This window comes from Thamnophis elegans, chromosome 1, assembly GCF_009769535.1.
Source record: "Thamnophis elegans isolate rThaEle1 chromosome 1, rThaEle1.pri, whole genome shotgun sequence".
Classification (NCBI taxonomy): domain Eukaryota; kingdom Metazoa; phylum Chordata; class Lepidosauria; order Squamata; family Colubridae; genus Thamnophis; species Thamnophis elegans.
Window position 1 is genome coordinate 67,721,397 of NC_045541.1, and position 16,461 is coordinate 67,737,857.

At 38.9% G+C, this 16,461-nt stretch overlaps 2 protein-coding genes and 1 pseudogene across 2 annotated transcripts; 1 reads left to right on the forward strand and 2 right to left on the reverse strand.

Moving 5' to 3' along the window:
* Nucleotides 1-2,291: 2,291 nt before the first annotated feature.
* LOC116505012 (olfactory receptor 1020-like) lies at nt 2,292-3,295 on the reverse strand. The gene is made up of 2 exons (XM_032212307.1): nt 3,281-3,295; nt 2,292-3,233 (listed from the first exon to the last, which is right to left on the reverse strand). Exon 2 carries the CDS (start codon nt 3,231-3,233, stop codon nt 2,292-2,294), a length of 942 nt encoding a protein of 313 aa, XP_032068198.1. The 5' UTR covers nt 3,281-3,295.
* A 173-nt stretch (nt 3,296-3,468) lies between these two features.
* Nucleotides 3,469-8,865, reverse strand: LOC116505019 (annotated as a pseudogene).
* A 6,627-nt stretch (nt 8,866-15,492) lies between these two features.
* On the forward strand, nt 15,493-16,461 carry LOC116517576 (olfactory receptor 5AS1-like). The gene has a single exon (XM_032230655.1). It carries the CDS (start codon nt 15,517-15,519, stop codon nt 16,459-16,461), a length of 945 nt encoding a protein of 314 aa, XP_032086546.1. The 5' UTR covers nt 15,493-15,516.

Consider the following 16,461-nt stretch of genomic DNA (forward strand, 5'->3'; position numbering starts at 1 on the left):
AAGGGGGCACCCGTTCCAAGGCCCTTCGCGATGAGACCCTCCGATTGGGGAACTGGGCAGAGAGGCATCTCCAGTCCATCAGAGCAGAACACATCTCCAGGACAGAGAACCAGCAAGCGGATTGGCTCAGCAGGAAAACGGTCGACAACGGAGAGTGGCAGCTTCATCCCAGCATCTTCCTGCAGATCTGTGAGAGGTTCGGGTGCCTGACGGTAGATCTCTTCACAACCCCAGCGAATGCCCAGCTGCCAAGCTTTGTATCAAGGTTCCCGTCCAGAGGAGGCATGGACACGGACGCCCTTCGCTGCAGATGGCCACCAGGTCTACTCTATGCCTTTCCCCCGCTTCCCCTCATTCCCGGGGTTGCACTATGATAAGGATTTCAATTTCTATCTGTCTCTAAAATAATCTAGCCTATTTAGATCACAATTAATCATAAGCTTCAGCTGTGTTTTAAAACCTGACCAACTGATCAGACTCATTGAGAAGCAGGATTCTTTCCAAAGCAAACTGGCTCAGAATGTTATTGGCCTGAATATTACTCTAGTAAAAAGTTATAATAGACCTAATGATAAATCTTGTTCCTATTTATATGACAGTAATTTTGTTTAATCTTCTAATGAAGGTCTGTTCCTACAAATTGTATTCAATTAGATGAATGATTTAAAATGATTTTATTGAATGGAATACCATAAAAATGGTATGGCATTTTCTTCACCTAGGTGAAGGAGAATGAGATTTGACATTTAGGTCTTAGTCAAAGTAAGGAAAGTAGTAAGGAGTTATGTAGGGATATCCTACAAATCATTGAATGGGATCTGAACTGAAATTGTGATTCTGTAATTAATGAATATATGGCTATTTTGTGTTGGGATTGATTCATTTCATGACACTTGTATTATAGCTGGTCTAAAAATGGGAATGGATTTCCCAGGAACTTTGTTAAGTAAGGATAAAACATTTTGATTGTAACCTGGCACAAAAATTGCTGAAAGTATTACTGTCGGTAATTAATCCTATAAATGTTAGCTTTGTGAAACTTTTGATAATATCGAATAACTGGTAAATAGGTTAAACAGTACATTCTGAAAAATATGTAATGGCTTCATTAGATATAGGAAAAAGTCTTCGAGGGTTTTAAGAAAAAGCCTTCAAGGTTTACAAGTACACTATAATATCTTTCTGGAAGGTGTTATAAAAATGGCTTTGCATCACACTTGCAAGATATTTGAAAGATATAAAAAAACTATAAGTAAATAGCAATATATTCAGCTGTAATATTTGTCACATTAATGCTATATTTAATTTAATATCAACTGCCTTGAAAACGTCAATGAATTTGAATGCCCCAGGTGAAGATTTTTTTAGAGACTAAGCTAACAATATTGCTTCTCCACAATGAGAAAAGTAAATATCAATGATGTAACAGAAATTTGGAACAGAGAAATGGATTTTCCTGAATTATATAATCATTGGTTGCAACTTTTAAGAAATGTTTAATGTATTTATTAAGAATAGTATTTATGAATTTAAAACAAGGTCAACATATTAAAATTCTTTTTTAAATTTATTAGACTGGATATTGGAGATGTAATACATCAGTACATCAGCAAAATGCTTTGCTCATATTCTTGATAATTACTTATTGATTAAATTATTAAAGTAATTAAAATGGCAATAGGTCATTATTTTTGTAATTATACTTCAAAAAGGTCAGCCTGGGTTAAGCAAAATATAAATGCTGGTTTCATTCTACCTCTAAAGAACTGATTTCTCTAATCTTTTTCCTAGCTTCTGTGTTCTGCCCTTCGGTTTGGAAACAATTAGCTATAAAAAGAAAATATGGAATAATTCTTCTTCAGAGTTCAGATTTCATTTTTTGAATTCAAAGGTCCATATAGCCTAAAGAAATGTATATAGCTTAATAGTTTTTATTCAATAAGACGGAATGATATAAACCATTTGCTACAGTAGTTGGTTCCGGATTCCGTTCCAACTGGTACGGTTGGAACGGGCCTGGGGGCATCCACATGGACGTGTGCAGCGTGTGCACTCAGCGGAATTGAGTACAAGTGCTGTACACGCTGTCCGTGTGCGCGGAAGCACTGAATACTTAAAAGACCGGTAAGGAGCTTGGGCGGGCGGGTGGGCTTTCCGGAGCACCGTACCAGAATGGTATCTGGTGCTCTGGACAGGCTCTGGTACACCTGTACTGGGGCGTACTGCCTGCAACCCACCACTGATTTGCTACTAGAACAAATTGATCTAATACTTAATTTTGGTAACGACAATCATATCTGTTGAGCATCAACTTTTCTTCCTAGTATACTTCTGAAGGCACCCCTTACCTCCTGGTTCCTCATGCTGTAGATTAATGGATTGAGCATGGGGGTTACCACTACATAGAACACAGAGGCCATTTGGTCTAGGTTATAATTTGACCTAGAGCTTGGGCGTGCATACATAAAGCTGAGACATCCATAGAAAATGGTGATGACCATGAGGTGAGATGTACAAGTGGAGAAGGCTTTCTTACGGCTCGTGGCAGAGCGGATCTTTAAAATGGTAACCAGGATATACGTGTAGGAAGTGAGAACAGTCAGGCTTGTTGTTATTAAATTGAAACCAACAAATACAAATACCAACAGATAATTAAGACTGATATCTGAGCAGGAAAGAGCAAAAAGAGGAGGACCCTCACAATAAAAACTCTTAATGACATTTGGACCACAGAAGGACAATCTAGTAGTTGCAGCCATTGTGTGCACAGAAGCATTGATGATCCCCGCAACATAGGCCACTGCTATCAGCTGAACACACTTCCTTTGGGACATTATCATCAAGTAGAGTAGAGGACTGCAGATTGCCACGTAGCGATCATAGGCCATCACAGCTAAGAGGTAGCACTCCGTGGTTCCAAATAGGGCATAAAAGTAGAGCTGAGTGAAGCAGCCCCCATAGGAAATACTTTTCTTCTCTTTTAAAAGATTGGATAGAAAGTTTGGGGTGACAGAGGAGGTGTAACAAATATCCAAAAAAGATAAGCTGGTTAGGAAAAAGTACATTGGTGTGTGGAGAGAAGGACTGGTCCTGATTAAGCTAATCATACTTAGATTTCCCACCAGGGTGATGGCATAAACAGCAGAAAATGTCCCAAAGAGGAACAGTTGCAACTGTGAGTTCTCTGTTAATCCAGTGAGTATGAACTCTGTCACCTGTGTGTTATTTCCCATGTAATCACAGTAACATTTCAGTCAATTTCCCTTAGTTTTTCTAATATTTCTCTCTGATCAGAATCAATTTCCCATGTAATAACAATAGCTATCTACATAAAAGGACAGATTGGATATAACATACTATTTGTGTTTAGACTAGTTTCTGCCCATGAATAAATTTATCCACAGACTATTAAAGACAATTCATGACCAAGGGAATGCTACTGAAATCTTCAAGGTGAGGAACGCTCTTTTAAACCTGGAAAGACAGCAAAAAGGTATCAGAGCAAAATATGATTTGTATTGACTTTTTCTCTCACAAGATATTTTCAGAAGCTGCAGTAAAGAATTAGCAAGCTAAGTGAAGAAAGGTTCTTACTGCTTTCAACTGTATATATTGTTTTGTTGGTTCATTGCTGGATCTACATGTTCTATGACTTGTAGAAGCTGATTTTTAGACTACTTGGGCTACTCATTTCTTGAGATGATGTCTCAAGAAATCTACTGTCCCCATTGATATGTACTCATTTTATATGTTCATGTTATACTTATTTGCATCTATTTATACCATCTCATGTGAAAATGTCCATGTCTATACTAATACCTGTTACCTTGTACATGTTGACAAATAAATAAATAAATAAAATAAAATAAATGATGAAATGAATTCTGAATAGTGAACAATACTGACTCTCATATCTTATGTATCTAATAATAATGATAATTCCTCACTGAACTGCTAAATTTCCTAATATATAAAGGGATTTTTTTAAAGATGCAAATTTTGAGGTCTTCTTAGATTACCAAGCTTCCCATGGTTTCTGATGTAATATGAACTATATAAAAGACAATATTTAAACATTTTAAATGGCATTGTGCAGGTTATATGCATGACATACAGGCTTGATCTGAATCTTCTCTGAACATACAGACAATTCTCTTTGAAGTAACTATAACTTGTCATCCCATGAACTCTTAAAGCAAACTCTCACAAACAATAAAACACAACAAATGTATAGTTGCCTTTTTGATTATCAAACTCACTTGCTTTCTTGCAGCTCAACAACTTCCTTCACATATTAAAATATCTGCCTTTTTTCAAGCTTTGATTTGCAGATTTTTGAAACTTTCGCAGTTCTAAAAACAATTCAAATATTTTCCTTCAATCTCCAGTAACTCAACAGCTTTATACACTGCTGCAGATATTAATGTTTCCTTCAACTCTCTTTGGAGTGATGGAGAAGATAATTCTACTGAGAAAAATATTGGTTTGGGAAACATCTCCCTGAAGTACTACAAACTGCTCCATCTACTAATTTGTGTTAATTACACAGTGAGGATTTAATAAATCAAATTGCAATTCGAAATATTTACTAGTGGAAAATGTAGTATTCAGTAGAGATCACATTCTCTCTTTCACTTTATTTATTGATAGTATTTTATCATATCTTTTCTCACACATGTTAAACCCCATGTAGACAGACAGTGCCTTTCGAAAATGTGGTTTTTATTATTATTTAAAGTTATATATATATAATATATATATATATATATATATATATATATATATATATATATATATATATATATATATATATATATATATATATATATATTAACAAAACTGTTCAGAATAGTAATAGAATCATTCAGAGAAAACATTTAAAAACCTACACTGAGTTGGAGACCAGTGATTTCAAACACTCTTTAATAGTGGTAGTAGCTTGTTGATGTGATTTCGCTAGGAATTGAAGTCTGAAAGTGCAGATCCTGTGGAGCTGGATGATGCACAATCTTTTGTGATTATTTGGTGAGAACTGAGAATTTATATTTTGGGCCCAGAGAAAGTGACTGGATTCTTGAGAGCTGTGGGTATTTTAGATCCATGCTGCTCCTGGTTGATAAAGGTCTTCCAAAATGTATTATGTGGGAAATTCTTCCTTGACTGTAGTTTGGTTGCACCTGCCCTTTTGGAGATTGTGATCTTTACCATTTCAGTAAATCATCATTGGACTCAATTGTGTTGGATAATTTCCAGCAGCTCCAAGGTGCTTGGATGAAGCAGATTATCAGGATTCTTTTCAGTCAAGTTTAACACTTGGAGACTTCATAGAAACATCACTAGTTGTGCTTGTTCATAACTTGTGATGGGACGATGATGGAGGTGGTGCACCTTCCTCACCCTCTGTGATCCCTTGTCAAACTTGAATTCCATCAACATGGGAGCTCAAGGATGTAAGTGTTGCATATCAGTGCTGCAGTCCTTCCTTGTGGCCTTTTCAGTCAGTTTTGTGGGTGAACAATGAGAGAAAGAGAGATCTTGCCTAAGACACTTACTTTGTGATGTGCCTCATAATTCAGTTCTTTTCTACTCCTGATCAATATCTACACAACCCAGTGCATGAAGTCATGCATTGGCATGGAACAAGATATCATCAGGATGCTGATGATACTCAATTCTATATCTCAACCATGGACCTCCAAGAGATGTTGTCAGATATTCCCTGGAATCATTTCTTCTCAGTTCCTATTCCCATCCTTTGGAACAGAATATTTTTATTGAAGATGCACACTACCTGAGTTAGGCACTCATTTGACTGAATGTATAAATTAGTTAAACAAGTAAAATCTGAGGTCTGTAACTGAAACTTCACTGTAACACTGTGTGGGAATGTCAATGGAAGATGGGGAGGAGGAGAGAAATGCTGCATAGAGGGTGATTAGGTAAGTGAGGATATAGCCCTCAGATGCATAATGAGCAAAGAAGGAAACTCAGAAAGAAAACCCGCTAACTTTGTAAGGCACAAAAAAGACAGTGGGAAATTTATACTGTCAGACAAGCAAGATTCTGGTAATGTAGCCTTACACTAATGTCAAATTAGCTCCTCTGATTGTGTTTCCAGTCTGCTCTACTTGGGAATGCTAACATCAATTCTGCAAGTCTCATACCCTCTTCCAAGGAAAGGAATTTTAGGAATAGCATCTGCATCAAAAAAAAAAAGCACACACGACCAATTTTCAGATGGCCTTGATAAAACAAAGGCAACAACTAATGAAACACAATAGTAAAAAATTTTCTACTTAGAGCAGCTGTTTTCTAAACCTGAATTTTGGCAAAGAGCAATAGTTTTTAAAAATATATCTGTTGAAGATGAAACTTTCTTCCTATTACACCTCTGAAGGCACCTCTTACCTCCTGGTTCCTCATGCTGTAAATTAATGGGTTGAGCATGGGGGTCACGACTACATAGAACACAAAGGCTGTTTGGTCTAGGTTATAATTTGACCTAGAGCTTGGTCGTGCATACATAAAGCTGAAACATCCATAGAAAATGGTGATGACCTCAAGGTGAGATGTACAAGTGGAGAAAGCTTTCCTATGGCTCATGGCAGATCGTATCTTTAAAATGGTAACCAGGATATATTTGTAGGAGGTGAGAACAGTCAGGCTTGTTGCTATTAAATTGAAATAAATACAAATACCAGCAGGTAATTAAGAATAAGATATCTGAGTAGGAAAGAGAAAAAAGGTGAGGACCTTCACAATAATGTTTGGTGATGTTTGGGCCACCGAAGGAAAGTCTAGATGCAGCCATTGTATGAATGAAAGCATTAATGATGCCAGCAATGCAGGAAATTGTTACTAGCTGAACACACTTTGTTTGGGACATTTTGATGAAGTAGAGTAGAGGAATGCAGATTGCCAAATAGTGATCATAGATCATCTTAGCTAGGAGGTAGCACTCTGTGCAGTGACGTGCAGTGAGCTTCATGGCCGGTGAGGCTGCCCGGGACAAGCCAAGGAAGACTTCCTCGGTCAGGCCCAAGAGGGATGTCGGGAAGAGCTACATGTGGCGGGCGGCGTCGGGGGCACTTGCGCTCTGGGCAGGAGCCCCCTTTAGCCCGCCCCAAAATTCCTGGAGCAAAGCAGAAGCCGGCCCACATGGTTGAGTTCCCAGGGAGCCGCCTCGGGTGGGTCTCCTGGGCTGCAGAAACATGGGGCGGGGGGTGATCCTGGTGGTACTGGCCGCTACCTGGCTGACTCTTTCTCGCAGACACTGCCACGGCACGCGTGCTGAGCTGCGCCAGCGGCAGCGCCATGACAGCCCTGCTGGTGCCGCCCAGCTGGCTGGCACCTTGCTGGCTGCTCTCCGGGAGCTGGGACTCCTGCGTCGTCTGGTGGGACCTCTTCACCGGGGAAGCACTGCAACGCTTTGCGCTGGACGCGGGGCCCATCGCTCGCCTGGTCCTCTTGCCGGACAGCTGCAGGGTGAGTCGCGGTGCCCAAGGCGGCTCCCTGGGAACTCAACCAGGTGAGCCAGCCAGCCCAGCCAGCCCATTCCTCCCCTCACCACCACTATGTGCAACAGGCCAGGTGTCTCGCATTTATGGCGGACATAAACACGAGATGCCTGGCCTGTTGGACACAGTGGCAAGAATGTCCCTGCTGCTGCTGTGCTCCGCCGCCTCTCCCCCGTCCCTCCGTCCGATCCACATACTTTTTCCAGCTGTGGATTTCAACTCTCCTCTTGTCCGCCCACCATGATGAAAATGTAAAAAAATTAATAAAAAAGCAACTTACTTAGGCAAGGCTGCCAAGGCATGATTTGCTGCTCCCAGATCAGGGGGCAGGAGAATCACGTGCCTCCTTTGCATAAGGAATTTTTCGCCTTTTAACCCTTGCTTAACTCTGAGCAAGCATTAAAAGGCGAAAAATTCCTTATGCAAAGGAGGCCCATAGTTCTCTCACCTCCCCCTACAGTTAGCACTAAGCAGATTCAGAGTCACTGTGACTCTGGAGTCTGGCAGCAACTACCTTAGCCTTTTTAATTATTTTAAAAATTCTTTTCTTTTCCTCATGACACTGGTGAGGCCCCGCCTCTCCTGCCTCCCCTGCCTCCCCTGACTGCACGTCTCTGTGGTGGTCAAAAGACTATAAAAGTAAGGCTAAGTTAAACAACCCCCATAAGAAATAAACTTTTCTTTTAAAAGACTGGTTAGGAATTGTGGGGTAACAAAGGAGAAATAACAAGTATTCAAAAAAGATAAGTTGGTAAGGAAGAAATGTGTTAAGAGAAGGACTGATTCTGATCAAGATAATCATGCTTAGGTTTCTGTTGTGTCCCAGCAGGAGCCGTTGGAGCTGCCGATGGACTCCAATAGCAAGGGACCCTATGAGTCGGCTATGGGGCAGTGGGGAAGATCAAAGGGAGTTTGTCCCTGATGTCAGGCAAAGAAGGACGGAGAAACGGAGGCAGCAGTTATGGAGACAGACTCATAAGAGATAATCAAGTCCAGGTGGTTGTGGCTTGGCTCCTCCCAAGAGAGTATATAAGAAGAGACTTTGGGAGGATACCTTTTGCAGGACACAACCGTTCATTACAAGCTGGAGAAGCTCTTGTGTGTATTGTATCTCTTATCTGTGGGAGTCTGGATTGCTGCCAATGTCTTGCCTGTCAGTAATTGCTGTGAATAAAGTGTGGCTAACAGTAAGCCTGTGTCGGCATTAATCACCAGACAGAGGGTGGTCATCACCCACCAGGGTGATGGCATAAACAGCAGAAAATATCCCAAAGAAGATGAGCTGAAATTGTGAGTTCTCTGTTAATCCAGTGAGTGTGAATTCTGTCACCTGTGTGTTATTTCCCATGTAATCACAGTAACAGTGTTGAACAATATTTCAGTTAATTTTCATTTGTTTTTCAAATATTCACAATGTACAGTAGTCTGATATCATAGTTCTTAAGTTTCTAGAAAACGAATAATAATTTGGAAGAAATATGGTAAAGAGCTCACATAGTAATTTGATAAAGAGCTCACATAGTAAAATGATGTTCAGTTCACAGTGGACAATCGCATATGAAATGAACATGTTGACTATCCTGAATCACAACTAGTGCCAGTTTCAGGAATCATAATGTAGCTACACGGTAGCCCAGAAAAACAGAGCTTGGAGCAGAACAACAGTAAGATGTTACTTATGAGCATGCAAAAGTGGAGGGGTGGGGAACACTGCCTGTCCTTGTCACTCTACTCTTGAAAAAGTGCTTCATATTTGTCACAGACCAATTGAAAAGTCCAGTCTACCTGCTGGCCAAGGCAGCTCTTTGTTAGCCAGTGGGTAGATTGAGCTAAAAAGATTTTCAAGAGGTCAAGTTGAAGTATAGGGCTAAGTGGGATGCATCTTGGCCATACAGGCCAAAGCAAGCCAAGTCCACCGTCTTAGGCAATGGGTAGATCAAACCAATGGCATAATTCTTCTAAGTAGGATTTTACTACATGATGAGTGTTCCCAAATTAATTTGTCAATGCAAACAAACCTACTATTGTTTCCGCTTCCATCTCATTTGGAAGAACCCATCTGCAGTATCAAGCTAAGGTTGTGTTGGGTGGTATAGAAAGGGAAGTCATTCTGAAGCAAGCATACTGAAACTGTTATGTAAGCAGCAAAGACAAAAGCATTCTTTAAGTGCTGGGAATAGAAATAGCATTAAGAATACCCTGAGCACAAAAGGGCAAGGAGGAAAAGGACAGTCCAACTTGTAAAATTCTGTTATTATACACTCCCAATAAAATCTTATTTTAGTCTTCCTGTGAATTTCTTTTTCAGTTCTGGTCTACCTTGCAGAGTTGGCAATTGCATTGGGTCTCCAAACTCTTTAAATTGATCCTGGGCACAACTAAATTAATTCACTTTGAGATATTTAGCAGTCTATCTTTTTCTGTGGCCTAAATATAGATGCAGCACTCACTTTGTATTTATTTTGTTCTGAAATAAGCCAATTAATAGCCATCATTACTTTATCTGTGCTGCTGAGGATAGGAAATCCTCAGGGAGGAGGACCCAAAGTCACAAATCCACCATATAAAGATTTGTCTCTAATGATAAAAGCCCATAAATAGGGAGGAGCACCAAAACTGTCCTTAGTGAGATGTAGTAGCAAGGCTAAAGCAGACAGGAGAATATAGAGGGAAAGAAATATGTCTTTTCATAGAATTAATATTAAAAGAAAGATTGTAGGCCCAGAATTGTTGTAAATATTTATGAGAGTCTCTAGCTATATCAGAAGCAAAAAAAGGGGGACGAGCTGTGACATAAATGGTAAGTGTAAAACGATGCTAATTGACTCTAAAAGGACAACCTAATCAGACAGTATTCTTTTCCTCATCCATAGGATGGAATGAAAGATAGGAAAACTTACAGCCTGCATCAAAGGCAGATTCCCCATTAGACTTTTAAATGTTTTATATTGTGCTAGGGAAGTGTGATTTCCTCCCCAAACAATTAAAATAGGTTCAGAATTAATTTGCAGCACAGGAGCATTGCAAAATTCTACCTTCATTTGTGTCATTTGCCCAGAACTTTTATCAAGTTCTTTTATCAAAGTGAAGGTGTATATGAATCAATATGAATCAATATTGGCTTCTGCTTATATTATTGTATACTGTCAGAAATTAGTTGCTTTCTAGCCTAGCAAATTGTAACCTTAATACTGTATGGCATTACTGCAAATGTTATCTCACTGCTGTGTCTCGCTTCTATTCTTGGCTTCAAAGCTAGACACATTCTTGAAAACATAGAAGAAATTGTTACACGGGAATATCATCACGCACAGATAAAGAAACCAAAGTAGGAAGTTTTCCTGGCTCATAAATCCTTAAAGCATTCTGCAGAAAAACAACTTGGCAAAGGGGGACTGCCACCCCCTACACAAGGCTATAGGAATACTCCATAGATAAGGTAGACAAGAGACAGGAGCTTGAATAAAAGAACACTTTAAAGATCATGTTGGTAACGAATCTTTGTCTCTGATTGGATAAACTTTGTTTCTATCTGCCTAAAATGTACATAATACTCTGAGCCACTCTTCCAGGGGGTGGCTATTCCTTACATGCATTTGTTTGTATGTTTTGGATATAGTTTTGTCACCCAGCTTTTGCTATGGCCATAAATAAAAGCTGATATTTTTTGCAAGCCTCGTCTTGAGTCTCACTCTCTTTGGCATTTCAGTGGCTCTGAACAACTGCTGGAACCTTACAAGAGAAAAATGAAATTTAGGATGTCATGATGCAAAAATGAAGAGGTATAGAATATTGGCAGGTGCTGTTTCTCCTACAGTGGCGAGGAAAGCAACATCTACTGAAATTCCCACCACTGGGCATAAAAAAGAGTGATAACATTTGCCTTTATTGCCTTATTGGGATAAATTGATAATTTTAATTCAAAGTGTGAAAAGAAAATGCTCCCAAAAGCATTGAGAGAAATAAACCATTAGACATTAGCACTGTTCTTTTAATAAATGCATGCATTCTTAAGCAACAGCTATTCTTGCCATGAAACTGACACAGTTTTATTTGATCAAAGTTCTGTTCAAATGTTTTCTTTTTTATAATGTTCTAATGTTTATAGAAGCTAGTTAATGGCTATTTTAATGGTTAAAACATGAGCAATACTACTGGCTTTCAAAAATGGCAAGTTCTGCTTTGTAAAGTCACTTTCAGGATCATGCAGAGTACATTTTGTGTCTTGTGTCCACATCAGTGCTTGCTTTCCCTTGGCCAGAGATCAAGCAAAAACATGTTCTTTGTAAAGAGGTAGAGCTTCAGAAAGTGGTTTTAAATTCTCTCACTAAATAATTGATGTCTTCTTTATCGTTAGAGGGGCTGCCTTTTCAAAATATTTACCTTGTAAGAGTTTTTTTGCCAAATTAATACAAAACTAGTCCTATTTTTGGACAAAGTGCTGTAGCTCCTCCAGGGAAGCATTAGCAAGATATTGAGAGAGAGAATATTATATACTGAAATCTGACCATGGATTCTAAATTAGTATAGTGCCTGCAAGAGTGATGGAGATATTGCCCTCATGTCAATGTTAAACATTCTATTGCCCACACAGTTCAGTCTTGTAGAATGAATGGGAGAAGAGATGTTGTTTTCTTCTTTGTCTCAAGAAGCAAAATATTTTGAGCCAACTGTGGGTTCATGGCGTTACTGGAGAAAAATTCCTTCACAATCCCAGAACTATCTATTCCAAATTCCAGTCTTAATTCTTTACTTGAAATGAATCAGGGATGGCCTGAAGCAATGTGAGGTGTGGAGACAAAGAGTAAAGTTCAAAGCCTTGGTCTTTGATATTTTCAATAACAATTATAACATGCCCATTTAAAAGGAAATTGATCTCAACATTAGTTTTAAACAAGTGTAGATGGGGGTTTGATTCCTTACAAGTCTCAATTTTCTGTGAATGTCAGAATAAGTAAGTCTTTGCAAAATATTACTTTAGAAATATAATTTGAGCAATGTCACAAACTTTGCAATTCCTTAAACCTATGGAATAATTATGTTACACAGAAGTCTGAATATTTAGTTCCTGTTATCCCATGCTAAATTGTTGTCATGTCACCAGATTTTTCAGAGGCTTCAGGAGAATTAATCCTATGAGATCTCTCAGATTTAAAAAAAAAATGCAATGCTTAAAAAATGAACAGAAACCTGTAGAAATTACTCAACAATGAGTAACATTTTGTCAGAACCCACATTGCACTTCAGCGCTTACTTGCTCTAAAGACTCTTATCTGTTGTTTTTTCTAGAATGGATCAGCATGGCAACCCCTTTGAAACATGTTCCAAAGTAGTTTCATTGATTTATAATGAGATAAGCACAGGACAGGAGCTAAAATCCTTCTGAACATATTTCATACTCAGTTAAAATTCATGTGATAGATCAGCTTTGGCTTGGTACATCACTCATTCAGAACTGAGGCAAATATCTCTCTCCACAGATACAATCAAAACAAAGATTACATGGAGATATTACAATCAGTCATAAGAATGCTTATTAACGGTTTCTGTTGCCACAAATAAGTTGCAGCCATCTCAGATGACACCCCACAACATCTTCCTCAGAGGAAGGTAAATATCAATGAGCTTTCTTAGAGAGCAACAAGCTATTGTGCTTTGGCTGTGGCAGCTGTGGCTGATTCGTTAATAGTAGGAAATAGTTCTCCAGTCAAGAGCTGCACATTCCTTTTAAAATGGATTTCCCCCTCTCATTTGTCATTGACTGGGAAAGATTAAGCTGCAAGATTTAACATACTGAGGCGAGGTGGCACAGTGGTTAGAATGTAGTGCAACTGCAGGCTACTTCAGCTGACTGTTAGCTGCATTTGTGAGTTCAAATATCACCGGCTCAAAATTGACTCAGCCTTCCATCCTTCTGAGGTGGATAAAATGAGGACCCAGATTGTTGGGGACAATATGCTGACTCTATAAACCACTTAGGACTATAAACGCACTATGAAGTGGTATACAAGTCTAAGTGCTAAGTGCTATACTATACCTATGCTATGCTTGTGAGGGGGGGGATATGTGCCATCACAAAACAGCAGGAATGATCATAGGGGGTTGCAAAAGCTAGGGGTGGAGTCCATCCACTGCCTACAAGAAATGGTTTGCCCATCTATATCTTCAGATGAGGTTAAGCATGGGCAATTTTCATAGAGTAACAGAACTGCAAGGTTGGAAGGAGCCGTACAGATAATCTAATCCAACCTTCTGCAATGTGCAGGAATACCAATTCAGCCATTGAGAAGTAGCTGTCCAACCCCTCTAAAAATCCTCCAGAAATGGATAATCCACAACCTTCATGGTTTGACTGTTCCAGATAACTACAATTTCCACCTGTTACTTGGACTCTTAGTTTCTGCATGAGAAGCAGTTCCTGCCCATTTACTCTGCATTTTCTTGAATGTACTTGAGCATATCAAATGTGCTTCCCTTCATCTTCTTTTCTCCACACTGCAAACTCAAGATTTTGTGCGGTATATTTGGACCTGGATGTGACAGCACACATCAATTGAAGAGAAATGCACTTTAGTGTCTTTTTCTTTTAGGCAGCAGGTAGATGGACTATAGTGATACCTGTTTGAATAGGGTAGACTTAGCTTTAAGCCAAAAGAATGCATTATCTTCTACCCTATTCACTAGTATTGATTTTAAAAATAAAATGTTAAAAGCTTCTAATAGGAGTTCATTAAGCATAATCTAAACACATTAAGGCTTCCCTTGATAATATGTTTCTAACAAGGTTCTTCATTTCAAGTGCATTTTCAAATATTTCAATGTGAAAAAGTCACAGGTGGCAGCTGTGTTCTACAATTTCACAAAATCAAATTGGTTCAAGTTTGTTTATAGTCTATTTATTTCCTCTGTGTGCTTATGCCAGTATTATAGTGGATGTGAACCCTTTGATTTTTCCACATATGGTTTTTGATCTTGATGTATACTACGATGTAGACAGACCTGCAAAGATTTATTTCATATTGGGGGAGGGAGGATAGTTATTTATTTTGTAATATGTATATCCTAATAATGATGCAACAGTGGTAACACAATCAGAAAAAATATATACAAAATAGTGATTAACATAAACTAAAACTGAAGGGGAAAAATGAGGCATATAATATTAATATTGCAGTAACTAAATTCATTAACATATTTAAATCTAGATCATATGGAAACATGGTGTTCCATCTTCTTATTTGTACAATATAACAACATGTTCAAAACTCATAAAAGAACCCATCTATCAATTCCACAGTTCAATACCAGGAGCATACTTTTTTTTAAATCTCTGTAGGACAATTTTCTTTGCTGAATTCTCCATAAAATGTTAGATTCCATGTATCTGGAGTATAATTCAGCATCACATTTACATCTTTAATTATTATATGTGTCCCTGGGTTGTTTTAACATATCTAATAAATTGCAACAAAAAGAAGCTTAAAAGAGAATGAATAATAATAACAGCTATATATTTTAAGCTGTTCTTCACATTTTTAGATTTACAGGAGTATGAGTCAATCCATCTTTGTGTAGAATGTGCACCTGGAGAAATAGTGGAGCTTTGGCATCACAAAGCTTTTCAAAGGAGGAGGGAATACTTCCCTTCAGAGAGAAGCCCAAATTAAGAGTGTATGCAGTCCTAGGAGGAGGGAGAAAGAAGTTCGGGGTAGCTTCATCCTAGAATCCTTCAGGATATCTCTACTCGGTTAGAAGGTTATAGCTAATTTAGCAACCTTCTGTCCATTAGGGGTTAGCAAGTAAAACAGTGGTTCCCAAACTTGGCAACTTTAAGACTTGTGGACTTCAACTCCCAGAATTCTGGGAGTTGAAGTCCATAAGTCTTAAAGTTGCCAAGTTTGGGAACCACTGAAGTAAAGGATTGGGTTGGATTTGGCTCTGTCCTCTGGGCTTGGACCTGACAATCTTCTTTATCTTACAGGCTTACTGAACTAATGCCATGGCCCAATGGAATCAAACCACAGTGTCAGAATTCATCCTTGTAGGATTCACAGATAATCCAGTGCTCAGCACCACTCTTTTTGTGGTGTTTCTAGCTATCTATGTGATCACTCTTCTTGGAAATCTAGGGATGATTGCACTGATTCGTCTTGACTCCCATCTCCAAACACCTATGTACTTTTTCCTTAGCAACCTGTCCTTCTCAGATCTTTGTTACTCTACTGTCATTGTCCCTCAAACCCTGGTGAATTTCTTGGCTGAAAAGAAATCCATTTCTTTCATTGGTTGTGCTGCTCAGTTTTACTTCTACGCTGTGTTTGCAAGTGTCGAATGTCTCCTGCTAGCTGCTATGGCCTATGACCGTTATGTGGCCATCTGTAACCCACTGTTGTATCCTACTGTCATGTCCAAGAAGGTTTGCATTTGCCTGGTGCTCGCTTCCTATCTTGTGGGTTGTGCCAATGGCATGGTACACACAAACACTACCTTTCGCCTTCCCTTTTGCAGCTCCAATGTCATAAACCATTTTTTTTGTGATGTACCTTTAATTCTGAAGCTTGCCTGTTCAAACACACAGCTCAACCAGATTCTGCTTTTTGTCATCTCTTCACTGATAGGACTGTGTTCATTCTTCATCATCCTTATCTCTTACATCTACATTATCACTGCTATCCAAAGAATCCACTCAAGCGGGGGAAGGAAGAAGACCTTCTCTACCTGCGGCTCCCATTTGATGGCTGTTACCTTGTTCTACACCACAATTCTTTTCATCTACCTGAAGCCTTCCTCAAGTGACATTGAAGCACAAGACCAAGTTGCTGCTGTCTTTTATACAGTAGTGATTCCTATGGTCAACCCTGTCATCTATAGCCTAAGGAATAAGGAGGTGAAGGAAGCGCTGAAAAGGATTGTGAGAAAGAAATGGGTTTCTGCTCAGGCATAA